This window comes from Hordeum vulgare, chromosome 2H (genome assembly GCF_904849725.1).
Source record: "Hordeum vulgare subsp. vulgare chromosome 2H, MorexV3_pseudomolecules_assembly, whole genome shotgun sequence".
Taxonomy (NCBI): Eukaryota; Viridiplantae; Streptophyta; class Magnoliopsida; order Poales; family Poaceae; genus Hordeum; species Hordeum vulgare.
Genome location: NC_058519.1, coordinates 618,662,566 through 618,678,026, shown reverse-complemented (window position 1 = coordinate 618,678,026; position 15,461 = coordinate 618,662,566). Strand labels below are relative to the sequence as shown.

The window sequence follows — 15,461 nt, the reverse complement described above, 5'->3', positions numbered from 1 at the left end:
AAAAAATATGGACCGGGGCTCATAGGTTCACTATGGTCTCTCTCAAAAAGATAGGCAACACTGTGGTAACAAATCACAGTTGGGGAGCGGTTAAATTGCAACATTATAAGTACTGTATGATTATGCATGACATAATTAGCATATGAGCACCACGCTCGTAAATCTATAGAGTGTTATCCAATTCCATCTAGAGTTAATAGTCCATCCAAGATCACTATCTAGCATGCATCTTAAAATATGTAAAACAAAGAATTGCAATAAAAACGAGGATATGGAGTAGATAACCACAAAAGTTTCGTCAAGAAATGACTTTGTTGTTCTTCCGGGTGAAAAAAGCAAAATTACAAGTTCAGAAAACTAGTATAGTAAATTTATATAGTTCTAATTTTGTTTTCTTTTGCGCATAGAAAAGCACGGAAGTCATTTCCTCCCGAAACTTTACACGTGACAGGGGTATAATAACACTATACAATATTCGTTACCAAGAAGTTTCATAATTATTTGACCTTTTTTTAATTAGGGTGTGCCTAGACCCAGGTTCATTTGGCTATTTTCGATTGATTTTTAAGGAATCTGCTAGTGGTGCTCAAATTCCTCGTACAAATACGAGATACATATCAGGTTCGGCAGTACTAGATCATACCATGAAGTTACTGATGTGTAGAATACGCTTTCAATGAGCAGAAGTGCCGGGGGTGCCAGTTAGGTAAAGGGATGACGAAGTTTACTGTCCAGAGATCTTTACAATGCACTCCCTCTGTCCGAAATTAGTTTACACTCAAAATGATGTATCTAGCGAGGAAGTATTAAGATATGTGAGCGCACAAAAGGAAGCAATGTATACTTAATTTTTCCAATAAAAACAAATTAATAAGTGTACAAGTTTCTTGCAGGAAAAGTTATGTTATACTGAATCCAGCAAACTTTACAGTTCTGAAGACCTTTTTCATAACTGTTTTTTCTTAACATAAATAAAATGATTCTCAGGGTTCATAGATTCACTAATCATCGATGACATGCTCGGTAAAAATGAAACTGCCGGCGCCTACTTGAGAACTGAAACCATATAGTACTTCTAAATGAGGAACGGCTTCACCGTAGCCGAAACAAATTCCTGCCCTGTGATATCCTTACAAGGATTCTGATTGAGAATCATCGTTCTTCTTTGATCTAGTCTGAGTGATCTCGAGGTCGGCAGTGTGCTGCTTGCACCCTCGAGGGCCATAGTGCTCCGAGCTCTTCCGCACCACCTTCCGGCACAGAGCACAGTGATGAACCTGGCATCCCTCGCAGAAGACGTGGTTGTTGTTTCCCAGCTGCTCACATCAGCGACAGAGAGTCAACATTTACCACAATCGAGTGAAGTATAAACTACAGCTATCTTCAGTTCACAGTAAAAAGGATCACCGATCCATATGATATTGGGAAGCCACACCAAAACCTCACCTTGTAAGTTATCAGGTGGCAATTCGGGCATGGATGCGGTTTGTATCCTCCCACATTCAGTTTTTTCTGTAGCTCTTTGATAGTGTCAACCAAATCCACCTTCGCTGTCCGCTTCTCATAATCGATACTGCATTGTTCACTTTCAAAGGGCAGCATAGGTTCAGATTCGGTATCCAGAGAATACCTACCGGACAGGATATTTGATAGATCGCATTTTTATCAGAAGAATGTACCTTGTATGAGCAGGAGTTAGTGGCTTGCCACAACCATAGCAGAACAACTTACCACAGTTCCTACATACCATGTGGTTGCAGCCTGACACACGTGTGATGCCGGTACCACAATGCGGACATGGAACACAAGAACGAAGTATTTCCTTGATGCTAGATAATTCGTTCACCAATTTACTAGGTCCAGTATCGACTTTGTTTAAGTGGCGTGCCTTTTCACGTTCCTGTACAAAAAAAAAAATAGAACACTGAACACTCTCAATACTGTTCTCATTGAACGGAACTCCACTATCACAAATGATGAGTAGCTCAAATAGGTGATGGGACTTGTAATGTCTGTTTGGTCGGTTAGCAATCAATCGACCACACCTGGCATCGGATCGGGCAACATATGGCATCAAAACCAAGTGTCGTAGAGGATAGATAATACTTACTACAAAAAGGAGAATATGTAGTGTTTAGAGGATTCTGAACCTGCAAGGAGAGAAGTTTTTCTTCTGCAGTAAGGCATCTCTCCCCTATGTGACGACGATCTCTGCAGCGGGTGCAGAAGCTGAAGAAGCACTTGGGGCACTGGGCGTTGTCCTCATCTTCCAGGCAAGCTGTCTGACATCTTGGACAGTAGGCTACATCAGCCATTGCATCTAGAGTCCTTTGAAGTATCAATCTTTCCCACCTTTCAAAATCTGCCTCTCCTAGCAACATCTGTAGTAGATTAGGAGGAACAAAACCTCCACATTTGTCATCAGGGCACACAATTTTCATTACTGATCCTTCCTTCACATGCATCCGTGAGTATGTCTCCATGCAATTCCGGCAAAAGTAATGAAGACATGGAAGTTTTATGAAGTCGATGCCTGGTAGTAATGAAGAGATACGGATTCAACTTTTAGATATTCCATACTCAGGATATGATGGAATTTGAATTGTTCATGCTCATGTTGGCAATTATAGAAATTATGTAAGCAATTTGGTATTTCCTTTGTCAGGATAACTTGTATAAAAAATTTCACTGAAACAAGTTTGAACCAATATCAAAATTGTATTTATTTTCCCTAATGATTATTTCCCTGCAGGCATGTGATGATTTTATATGAATACCGTATGGTATGCGAATAGATATTACTATGCACTATCCAAATTCGAGTGTTCCCATTGAAATGTATGTGGATTGCAAAGTATGTTAATTCTTATAACGAGGTATATACCCAGGGACAAAAATTTTCGAAAAATGTGTCTAACTTTTGGATTAGATTTGTGCATTTGAAACCATGGTGCCCGGACTCCATGGAGACCCAGTGTGGTGTCAAATATATACTGTTTATAGGTAGCACTCTCCCTTACTGTTTGAGAACGAACAAATTCACGTTATGACAGAGCTGGAGTTGCGAAATACTAACAAAAACAGCAATTCCCGCTAAAGTTTATCTAAACATGGTACAGCAACGAGCACTGGTGGGAGTACATGAGCATCGATAGAGCATCTGACTTACCTTTGTACTCACTGAAACAGACCATGCAAACATGAAAGTCATGGAGAAACGATTCTTGGCATTGCTCTTCATTGTAGCTGATCAACTGTTGAACAACATCCTCTACAGGCAGAATCTCTCCAACAACGCGAACATCCACATGATCCATGGTACTATCAGACTCCCGTATTACTATTCCGTCATCAAAACCAAGATGAGAGAGCATAGAGCTCTGCAGCCATTGCACCCACTCAAAAACAACTTCATGTCCAGGTTGCTGCGCCCAGAGCGAGTCGAGCATGCCACAGAGGGAGGAAATCTTCACACTATCCAACCATTTTACTGCGAGAGTAAAGTATGGAGAGTGATGGCTCGGGTAAGATGGAGGCATAAGGCATGTCAGTGATATTGGAGCCAAGTGCTCGACACTGAATTTCTCAAAGAACCGGTTGTTTGGGTGATCATCAACAGCCTGGAGAAGTTCCACCGACACAGTGATACCATCTGGGATTTCGCAATACACATATATCTGCAAAGAATTGAAGACGAAAATAAAAGAGTAACACATTTTTTGTTGATTTTTTGGCAATTGCTCAGTCCTGGGAGTCTGAAACCAATTAAAACAGCAATAATTTCCTCAAGAAAGAATACCTGGAAATACCGTGGTGCAGAATTTTCACCAAAACCGTTTAAATTGCCTCCATAAATTGCCTCCAGTGCCAGCATCTATGCAATCATATATCAAAGAAACATTATATGTCGGCAGAGTTACGAAATTTACTGTAATATCCATTCATCTAAATTTGAGAAAACTAATACTAATCACCATGTGTTTTTTAATGCGTGTTTTTGGCACAAAATTTTCTTCTGTTTCGTCACGTGGAATGGCGTATGTAAAGTACGAGTAGAACTTATCCATATTCGTGGATTAATTGTTTGTTTAATCAATTCTCTCATTCTTTTTCCATTCTAAAGGGAACCTGGAAGTGTCCACTCTAATTCAGTAACCATGTACCGTATGCACTAAACTTGGCATTCCAAAGCCCGTTTAGCTGATTGGCAGCGCAGCAACTACATTTCAGCTATTCCGAATCACAATCTATACAGCCTGCTGGTTGTTGTTCATGGACACATTAATCACGATTTGCAACGGCTGCTCGCAATTTCCAGCTTGCGAGCTACGAACCGCCGCAATCGGCCAATCGCGAGAGGGATTCCCGATGGAGTTCCGAAAATATGACCCGAGGGTTAATCCCTAGCGAGGTAGCAGTGGCGGTACCTCATCTTGCTGGAGCTGGTCGTTGGAGCGCAGCTGCTCGTCGGGCAGATCGGGCTCCTCCCCCTCCTTGCCGTCCCGGAGCGCCATCTCGTGCAGCATCCTCACCGACTCCGCCGGCGGCGAGAGGGCGCCGCCTTCTCCGAGGGAGCCGCCGTGAGGGCTCTCCATAAGCGGGTCGCGGGTGGCGGCCGGAGCGGCCTTGGTAGTTGGTATGGTGCGCGTACTACGGAGGGGTTTGGTGTGTGCTCTCGCCCCGATTTGGTGTGTGTGTGTGTGTAATGTAAACGGTTGGATACAAATCGCAACGGATACGAATTGCTTATGAGACATGTCTATAGTCCGACGGATTCATCAAAACACGAGTTCAATTCGAGTATCACTTCCCTCAAAAAAGAGAATATCGGGTATCATGGGTGTGAACATACTGAAAATTGCTAAGAACATCTCTAGCAAACCCCAAATAATTCCCCTGCCTATAAAATAATCGTCAAAACAAGTGTCAGCGCGAAAAAACTGCCCGATCAGACCTTTAGATTTACGGGATGGGAGGCCGATCCGAGCTCGCCCCTATCCGCGGCGAGATTTGGCGCGAGGAAAATTTCCACGCGATCGTTCCCGCTTCCCACCCCCTTCGCCTCCATTGCCCTGCCTCCGCCCAATCCGGTCTATCTTCCCGGGCCATTCTTCGTCGTCATGGAAGCATCACAGCCGTCCCACATCATCGTGGTGGTCGCGCACGCGCAATCCCCTCCGACAGATCTCGTCGCCGGCCATGTCGCCCCCGCCGTCGCTCAAGGCACCATTGTGCCTGTCCGCAAGCGGCATGTCAACGTTGTTGTGCAGGGCGGAAATCTGGCTGGCCCTGCCGGAAAGGCACGCGCCCGGCAGCGTGACCGCTGCGCGATCTGCCCCGCCGCTGTCGGAGAAGATGGGCAAGGTTTCGGGGATGAAGCCCAAGAAGGTTCCTACGAAAAGGTCGGGGGCTTCATCCTCTCCCTCCGCCCCGGCAACAGGTATGCCGACGATACCCTTCAATGGCTTCCATGGCAAGCAAGGTGATACCGGCGAGGATCCCGATCTTTCAATGGGATGATGGCTACCGATTTGGTGGAGACGACTTGGACGATCCGACTACAAACGTGCATGACGTTGCGACTTAGCAATCACTGAACCAACTCCAAGAGGTTATTGACCACGCCGGAGCACGATCAACCTGACCACGAAGGTCTCTTCCTGCAAGCAATCGAAGAACAAGCAAGAATATGATAAAAGCAACCTGAATATTGCGAATATATATGAAATATTGATAAGGGTGAGGATCCAAAAGCGGTCTTGGTCTCTTCATTGGATACGAACGAAGTACACGAAGTTGCAATGGCCAAGGAGGTGGGAGGATGTCTCAAGGCAGCATAAAACCAACCCTAAGTCGTACAAGGCATATGGGCCCAAATGAAGGTGATGCAACATCTTTGGACTTATAATTTGACTCGGATTCTCATGCAACGTCGGATTGTTTCGTCAATATCTCCACGCTCCGAACAAATTTTAAGGTGATTCCAATTGGGCTGGAACATACATTAAATCTAATTTTCAGCAAAAAAAAAAGAATCATCCAATTCGGAGTCCGTATGAAAAAGTTGTTGACGTTTTGAGACACGTATGTTTGTGCAGTCCGAATCTGAGTCCAAAACATGAGAGACTTGGACTTCATCTTCTCTTGGGCTAAAAGTGATATAAGAGAACTTCTTAAACATCATATAATCATTTTTTTTGATGTGAGAGGACTTCTTGAACATGACCTAATAATTTGCTCTTCCTTTATCTTCACACGTGGTTCGTGCAAGCGTTCAACAATTTTGCATTTAGGCACAGAATAAAAATAGGTGAAGTATTTTTGTTCCGAGTAATATAAATAAATTATTGCATAGTTATTATAAGAAATCACCTCACAAATATGCAAATATGAAATATTTTTGGTCGTATCCAAGGTAGCCATGTCCTCATCACGAGGTGTTCGACGAAATGGCTGGTTTTGAACAATGTCACTGCCGAGTTCGTCAACTTGTTCGACACCAACACCGTCGACATCGATTGAGTCCCGCTGATGCTTTTAGTGTGCCCGGCTATGCTTTCGTTGCTGGAGTTGGAACAAGTGCGATGATGAACTCAGAGGCGGCGATGGCATCGATGGCGGTGATGCGGAGTGAAGATCATGACGACGGGCGAAAAGCGACCAAGATGCTGATGGACGTGGTCGTTGCTTTTGCGTGAAGTCCTTTTGCGTTTATCAAAAAAACTATGTTTTTATTTGCGCGCGAACCATGTTTTATTCTTTGAATTTGAACTCAATTGTCAAAATCGTTGTAAATTGGTTGATCTGGGTTTTTCGGTTTACAGGCCAAAGCGGGTTGCGGCCGAGCAACCCCATGTAGCCGAATATGCTATTTTACGGGTCTGCTACGCAGGTCAGCTCCACCGCAGCCCGTTTCAACCCGCAAAACCTTTTTTTGCAAACTGTAAATGATTTTTGCGCTCTGCGTTTTAAGGGTTCTCTAACATTTGAGCCAAAATTATGCAGAAATGTTATAGACCCTAAGTTAAAAATTTTGTCTCCCAGCGTGAACATCTTAATATCCACCCGATTAGCCGCACAAATCCCAAGCAGGTTTCCTCGACACATCAAAGTTACCATCCTTTCGCGCTGGTGGTGAACCTTCTTAATACTATCCATCCACTATTCCTATAAAAACACAAAAAAGCATACCCAATCTCTCCCTAATAATAAGGAAAAGTCTATCCTTCAACCGGCGGATCTGCGCGATCCATCCACCACCTGCTCGTCCGTTCGATCCCGCCATCGCAATCGTTTCTTGACCTTTTCTGAAACTGGATCGTTGTTTCCGCAACTGGAGAGTTGTTTCGAAAAATTGCCCAGTCCATGTCTTCGCCTCCGCCTCGGCCCCGACAACCTCACCGCCGCCGGCCTGCTACGGCTCGCCGCCCTCCGCCGTCGGCCTCCGGCGTCGGCCTGCCCGCGGCCTCGCATGCCCTCCGTCGCCGCCCCTGCTCGTCGCCCGCCCGCGGCCCCGCCGGCCTGCCACAAGGCCCGTCATCCCTGATCGGCAGCCCGCCGGCCTGCGTGTGGCCCGGCCGCACTCCGCCGCCGGTTTGCGCGCGGCACCGCCAGCCTGCTCGCGGCCTCGCGTGCCCCTCCGTCGCCGCCCGCCGCCCCTGCTTCTGCAACGTGACTTTCGTTGCAAAATTTTCTGAAACTCGACCATTGTTGCAAAAAATTCTTCCGTAAAAATACTTATGTTACAGAAAGACGAAGAAAAATAATTCTGCAACAAGCAAATTGTTTCTGAAACTCGACCATTGTTTCAGGAATTAACGGATCCAAAGTTTATTTCTTGCAACAAAGCGAAAGTTTCTGCAACTCGAGCGTCGTTTCAGGAGTTAAGTACAGGAGCGGATCGGACGCTACGCGCGAGATCTAACGGTTGTCGAGGCGGTGGATGTTTAATAAATATCCACCGATAGATGCATAGCAGCCCCCTAGTCTCTCCATAATAATAAAGCAAATTGGGTTTCTGGTCGTCCGTCCTGGTCTTTTTACATAAACACCCTTATGTTCTATTGATTTTAACCCGCAGTCCTCCTATCAGCCGCCAAGAGGCGACCGAACCCGATGACCCTGGATCCGGCATTACGCCGGCCGCCAGTCGACGCGACGGCAGGCGGCGGAGCAACCTCGGCGACGGAGGCGGCGCTGGTCAGTCCATTATCCTCTCCATGCTCTCATTATCTCCCCTCCATGGCTCCATGTGCGGCACCCCTCATCCTCATTCTCCTCTGCAAACAGTACTCACGCTCCCCGTCGACTTCGTGCGGACCCGACCGAAGGCGCCGGCCATGGGCTGCTCCTCCTCCGCGCCAGGTCGGTTCGCGTGCCCCTCTGCCCCCCTTCTCGATGGGATTCGTCGGGCACGCTCTGATGCCGCTGTTGTGGTCGCCCGAGCTTAGGTCGGAGGTTCGGTGATGTTCTGCCGGGGGTTTAATTTGGACCTCGATTATCGCCCCGGTCCACGGCGTCGGTCGTTCGGCCGCACGCACATTTTTTTAGTTTCTAGGGTTTGGAGCGCTGCTTAGTGGTAGATTTGTATGATTGCTTGGAGCGGTGTGTGCGCGGTCGGTTTGTGGGTGCGTATCAGTGGGGATTGGGAGAGTTTGTAGCTGGGGCAGAAGAATTAGGCGCTTGCTCACTTTAGCGTCATGTTTGAGCACACACCTATTTTTATCTTGCAGCTAGAAACACTGGAGGGCTGAACTGTATCAACGGTGGCTCTTCCGCCACCGATTCAAACGACTTGCGTGCCAAGGTACTCCTTCTATCCTTTTGGCTGCCTTTATTCACATTGCTTGCGGTACCAGCACAAGCAATTGTATTGTGGTTGTGCATTCGTACGACATTAGAGCCACCCCATTGTACGGTACGGTATTATAGACAGGATGGCCACTTTCCAGATTCAGATATACGAAATCCCTGAAACAGCATTCCAAACATAGTTTCCCCCCTGCAATCTTGAGTAAAATACATTAGAAATATGTTAATTGCGGTTGTATTGTCTACTTGTTTGTACTGTATCACCTATATTTTCTGGCATATGTGTGAAACATGAAATAATTTTATTGTGGAGAAGCTCTGGTATACAAGGTGGGAAATATGTAATTGCTCAGCTCAATATTTGAAATGTAGGATATCTTGGGTCGTACTGGACTAATTTGTTTATATCTGTGGCGAATGTCGAATGAAATAAAAGGCTGTCAACTGCTCTAACTGATTCACAATTGTTGTGGTCTAACGAGCATATCAGGGTACCACTATTCTGAACCTGAGCCAAAAAGAAGAAATGAACTAGAAAGTCAGCAAACCTATTTAAAATCAGCTGTATCTCACGCGACGCCTCGCCCTGTGATCCACCTGTCGCAGGCCTCCTTCCGATTCCCTTCATCGCCCACGACGAGCACGCACCGATGAGATGTTCCCCAATCCAGTCGACGAGTACTGGATCAAGGCTGTGGGATCCAGCCGTAGAGTCCCCCGGCCACATCACTTTGTTGAACGTGTGGTGCGGGGAAGCAAGGACGAGCTACTCATTGGCGTCCATCACGTGCACCCAGCCCCACCGACGACGGCCGCCGAAACCCCTCTACGGCGCGCGTCTCCTGCTCGTTGCCTGGTGTGTCCCCTCTGCTTGCCGCCCCTGTATCACGCATTACCCCCACCATGATATTATTATTTCGAGGGAGGCAAACTGTTTGATGAAATGTGACTACAGAATTTGTTTTCTGTGCTGCTACATGGTCAATTTAGAGAATGTAGAAAATGATATCCTCGGTGTATAGACATGCATGTGTGGTTTCTTGTGTGTGTGTGGACGCACATATATGTTAATTCGTGGCTGGTGTGTATGCAGGATGCCAACGAGGACAATGAGTAGAAGGCAAGTGATATGATGATCCATCGTCAGCTATACAAAGGTTCTGATTTTAAAATTTTGTAAAGTTCAATTTAGATATAGTTTGATTCCACCTCTTTTTGCATGTACAATGTGTGTGGTGCTTAAACTACCACTATGTGAAATTCATAGGCATTGTGAGGACATGGAGAATGGATTCGATTTTGATTCTTTTTTTCAGGGTTCAGAGATGCTACTTGCTACACCCACACACTTGGTAAACTTACACTTGGCAGTCCAAAATTAAGCAGCAAACTTTATTGTTGGTCATCTAAAAATTCAATGACAACTACTAACACCCAAGCTTCATTTTTAGTAGAGATAGTAGATGAAGCAGATGACAGCTCTACCTCTCTGACTAAAACAAGAACTTTCTCACCAAGAAAAACACACACATAAATGGGGCATACCTGCAGGAGGTCCTAAGGCATGCATCACACATTCACAAGAGATATGGAGCTGACATACTGAACTACTTCCTGATTGGTCTTATGCCAGCAAAAAGGATATTGCAGTTGAGTCTGCCAGATACATATGTGGAGTATTCGCTTTGACAGTATTTCAACGATTTTGATTTTAGGTGACATGTGTGGTGGCACAAGAAAATGGAAGTCCATCAGCTAAAAGATAGCAAAATATATTTATGAGTTGACAGAATACACCAATTGCTACGATACACTCTACTTTTCCTTTTGTGATTTGGTGTCCCATATTTTTGGAATCCAGTAATTCCGGTAAATATAACAAGCGTAGTATTTTGTATCTGAGAAATATTTTGGATTCATTTATTTTTGTATGTTGCATTTTTGGTCAGCCCTTTTTCTATATCAATGACGCATTTGGTTAGCCTCCTCAGACCTCGGTCTGGTTTTGGAATACATAAGCTAGACTGTGGCCTACCTGCTTATCCAAAAAAATAGGGACACGGACATAGTGCACAGGTGCCAAGTTGTAGTTCAGGCTACACTGGTACTCCTTGGATTATAGTCTTACACTGATAGATTGTTGATGTACACTTGGAACCTGAGCAAAATTAGAATACATTACACAATAAGCTTACAGTTGCATTGCTGCTGCATTGGCATGCAGTTAGAAGGCATGACCGTCAGCATTCATACATACTACACAAGCAAATACACACATGAGAACAAAAGATGACCAGGTGTACTCTGGAGATTGAGAACCTGAATAAGGGTGACTTAACATGATGCTACAAACCATTGCCTGGTGTTCCATGAGGTGTAAAATCTGGAGTTGATTGGACTTCTGAACATGGGCTTGTGAGTTCTCTAGATATCTCTATCTCTTGCTGGCAGGCGTAGCTATCTGAAACATCTGGTACAGTTAACTGCATATCGTGGGACGGGTTAGAATCTGCAGTCGTTTCAATCTGACCTGTGTTGTTCTTTTTCTTGTACCTCTTGTAGAGAAACATCACGAGGGCTATCAAAAGGGCAGATGTTGAAGCAACTCCAGTGAGCAGAAAGAGCTCTGAAAAGTTTTGAACTTTAGACTGCTTGAGCCGATGGTGGGGCCGTCATTCTAACAGGTATTTTGATCTCCTATCCATTTCCGTTCTATCTGAATGATAGTATCTCCCTCTGTTATGCTGAGGATTGCCCTTGAGAAGTCGTCGACCAGAGGGGATCGTTTGGGCAATGCCTACACAAGTAAACATATTCAATATTATAGAAACTACTCAAGTATAATAAGGATTAAAAAAATATTTTCTACACGGAAGTGGATACAAATAGCATGGTACATATTTACACTTTCTGCAAACAAGTGCTTCTGGATTGAAGTGTTTTCCTTTTCTTTTAAGTGATGTACTTTCAAGTTTTGGTTAATAGAAGTTGTCAACCTCATACTAGCTATGATATATGCCACTCTGCTACCTACTCCCTCCGTTCTTAAATAATAGTCTTTTTAAAGGTTCCACTAGAGGACTACATCCTTCTCGCAACATTTTAGAAATATAAATATGTTTAGTTGTTTTCTTATCAAGTTAACTCCATGTAGGTACAAATTGTGGAGGATAGCTTAGTATTCAATGTTTGAAAGATAGGTATTGGAAGTTAGGCCCAACCTAAACAGTAATATATATAGCATTAGTAAAATAGTGATATAAATTTATTTGTAGACAACTGATACATATTTGCTGGATTTCTTTCGAATGTTTGATGAAATATGAGAACCTGAATTTACTCATAAACTTACCTTCAATATTAGACTCAATTATTATTAAATTTGGTTTTGACTATCCAAAGACAATTTCTCGACTCGGCCAACAATGACTAATAGAAATTGTGTGTATTCCCCGTTGCAACGCACGGGCATATTTACTAGTAATAATCAGTTTCGTACGTCGTGGCATTTTTACGAAAAAATCCTTCCATTTTCAGTTAATCATCCCGCAGTTCTTTTTTAAGTGAAAAAAAACGTTTCGTTTTTCAAAACTGCCCCTGTCCTCCACCGGTCCTGGGATGGGTGGATCTAAGCCCCGTGCGCCCCCGCCCGGCGCCTCCTCCGCCACGGCGTCGGAGACCGTCGCCCCCTGCTGCCGCTGCTCCGTCTGCTGATGCGACGGGCACCCGCACACCGGCGACGTGCCGTTGTAGCCGCACACGCCCATGTTGCCGCAGTAGCCGAACACCTCGCACTGGTCCGCCACCGCGGACCACTGCTCGGTGGCCGTGCCGCTGCCGCGCCCGGCGCTGTAGGCGCGGAAGTTGCCGTCCGAGTCGAGGCGCACGAAGCGCAGCATGTCGCCGCTCTCGCCGTAATTGCTGCTGTAGGCGACGACGACGGGTGCGTTGAGCGTGCCGTCGGTGAGGGAGACGATGTCGTTGGTCTGCATCGTGAGCGTCGGGGAGCTGAGCGTCCTGTTGGCGGTGAAGGTGGAGTTGTAGTCCTTGTTGAAGTAGGTGACGGTGGCGGAGCCGGCGTTGGCCCACCTGAGCGTGAGGTTGCCGGTGGCCCGGTCGACGGTGAAGACGTAGGAGCCGGAGGTGAGGTTCATGCCGGACGCGAAGTTCTGGGACATGACCACGGTGTCCGTCGGGTGGTCGAAGGACTGCCACACGGCGCCGCCCGTGGAGTTCTTGAGCACGAGGATGCCGCTCTCCTGGAGGGCGGCCGCCGAGACGCCCCGGCCGGCGGTGCCGGACGACCAGAGCACGACGCCGGAGCCATTGACCAGCTGCAGGTCGCCGGTGGAGGAGAGGAGGAGCGAGCCCCCCGAGTCTACGGGCGCGCCGGCTCCCGCGGACCAGATGGAGATGCCGCCGGCGTAGGTGACCGAGGCGACGAAGAGCGACGGGGATGTCGGGGACGGCGCGAAGGCGAGGGAGAAGGTGGAGTTCGGCGACGCCCACGCCGCTGAGTTGCCGCCCGGCGTGAGGGTGGAGCCGAGGGGCATGTCCTTGCCATGGGACGGGAAAGGGAGGAGCAGGAGCAGGAAGCCGCGGCAGAGGACGCCGAGATCCCCCCGTGACGGCCGCATCTTTCTTGGACGGACGGGAGCGTGGAAGAAGGCCGTGGATTATTGCGGCGGGAGCTGCTGCGGAGAGGCTAGCGGGGGCTATGTAGGTCGGGTTCCCCTCTCATGGCGTCAGTTGCGGCTGTGAATCGGGGCTTGGGAAGAGGGGGGAAGCAGGGGAGGGGATGAGCTTGACTGCTTGAGCGAGGGAGGGAGGGAGGAAGGGAGGAGGAACTAGCCGGAGGAGAAGGAGAGCGACTGTGAGTCTGTGACGCACACGCACGCACGCTACTGACCGTGCTTGGTCCTTGTAGTTGTTCGGTCAAATTCCCGTATGTTTTGTGGACTGTGATTTTTTTAGAATTCTACTGGTAAATAACAGCTGTCTAGACCAATGCTTCCTGATGAGAAATTTAGCCGAGTAAATCGACCCTCGTTTGGGCTTGTATTTCACTTCACGAACTCAAAATCATAAGGCGCATCATTTTGAAAATTTAAGAAAGTGGGAATTTTGAAATAGAATGTTTGGTAAATTATAAAATGTTTGTGGATTCAAAAATACCCGCGGTTTTGCAGAAAATGTTTGAAATTTTGAAAACAAATATCCGAGAAATCAAACAATGTTCATGATTTTTTAAAAGTTCATGAAGTACTTTTTATAATGAAATTGTGCAAAATTTTGTCAATTCTAAAAATGATCATGAATGGAAAAATATTCTAAAAGTTCAAAAAAACAATGATTTGTGACTTATAAAATAGTTTTTCATTTATAAAATGTTTGCTGATTTAAAAAATTATCACGCATTTCTTTGTCCCGTTGCAACGCACGGGCCCTTTTGCTAGTGATCTAAAATCTTCGTTAATGAAATTAACCTCACTAACGAAAAGCTAATCCCTCACCGCTTTGGCTCACCCCACACGTCCATTGTCGCCCTGTCAATCGCTTCCGCATTCACCGCTGAGCCCCGCCTCCCTTCACATCGATAGTTTCTCTAGATCGACTGGTCGCACTCGCCTTCATGCCGCCAGCTGCCCAGCCTCGCTGCACCCACCGCTCAGCCCCGCCTCCCTTCACGCGCCAGCCCCTCCGCCCGATCACACCCTCCGCCCAGCTCCGCCGCCCCTTCTCGAAGCCACCCGCTCAGCCCCTCCGCCCCTTCTTAAATCTCCGCCCTTCTCCGGATGCTTGGGACAATATCCTCTCCCAAACATGATGCCTGGGCAGTTTGCCGCTCGCGGACGCCTGCCACTGCCCCCACGCCTCGCATGCCGCCTCGACGACTAGACGCACCGGTGGACCGGCAGACCTACGTCTCCACACGTCGGCGGACCTCCGCGAGAAGACCTCTGTCCCAACACACTGGCGGACTGGTATACCACCGTCACTATGCGTCGGCGAACCTCCGCCTCAACCTGTGCCGCCCCCACCTACTTCCCAACGCGTCGGCGGACTGATAACCTGTTGGAAATATGCCCTGGAGACAATAATAAAGTGGTCATTATTATATTTCCTAGTTCATGATAATTGTTTATTCTTCATGCTATAATTGTATTAACCGAAAGCTGTAATACATGTGTGAATATATAGATCACAATGTGTCGCTAGTGAGTCTCTAGTTGGCTAGCTCGTTGATTAATAGATGATCACGGTTTCCTGATCATGATCATTGGATGTCATTGATAATGGGATCACATCATTGGGTGATGGACAAGACCCAATCCTAAGCATAGCACTAGATCGTGTTGTTCGTCTGCTAAAGCTTTTCTAATGTCAAGTATTGTTTCCTTAGACCATGATATTGTGCAACTCCCGGATATCGTAGGAGTGCTTTGGGTGTATCACACGTCACAACATAACCGGGTGATTATAAAGGTGCACTACAGGTATCTCCGAAAGTGTGTGTTGGGTTGTACGAATCGAGACTGGCATTTGTCACTCCGTGTGACACAGAGGTATCTTTGGGCCCACTCGGTAATCCATCATCATATTGAGCTCAGTGTGACTAAGGAGTTAGCCGCGGGATGATGTGTTACGAA

General features: G+C 46.6%; 2 protein-coding genes across 2 annotated transcripts; both read right to left on the bottom strand.

The window, feature by feature from the left end:
• Positions 1–942: 942 nt before the first annotated feature.
• Positions 943–4,690, bottom strand: LOC123427898 (E3 ubiquitin-protein ligase RNF14-like). The gene is made up of 7 exons (XM_045112036.1): positions 4,428–4,690; positions 3,800–3,874; positions 3,170–3,677; positions 2,151–2,533; positions 1,680–1,900; positions 1,447–1,585; positions 943–1,316 (listed from the first exon to the last, which is right to left on the bottom strand). The coding sequence occupies exons 1-7, from the start codon at positions 4,593–4,595 to the stop codon at positions 1,131–1,133; spliced, it is 1,680 nt and encodes a 559-aa protein (XP_044967971.1). The 5' UTR covers positions 4,596–4,690; the 3' UTR covers positions 943–1,130.
• Positions 4,691–12,344: 7,654 nt separating this feature from the next.
• Positions 12,345–13,653, bottom strand: LOC123430863 (G-type lectin S-receptor-like serine/threonine-protein kinase At1g34300). The gene has a single exon (XM_045114699.1). The coding sequence runs from the start codon at positions 13,446–13,448 to the stop codon at positions 12,345–12,347; it is 1,104 nt and encodes a 367-aa protein (XP_044970634.1). The 5' UTR covers positions 13,449–13,653.
• Positions 13,654–15,461: the final 1,808 nt, after the last annotated feature.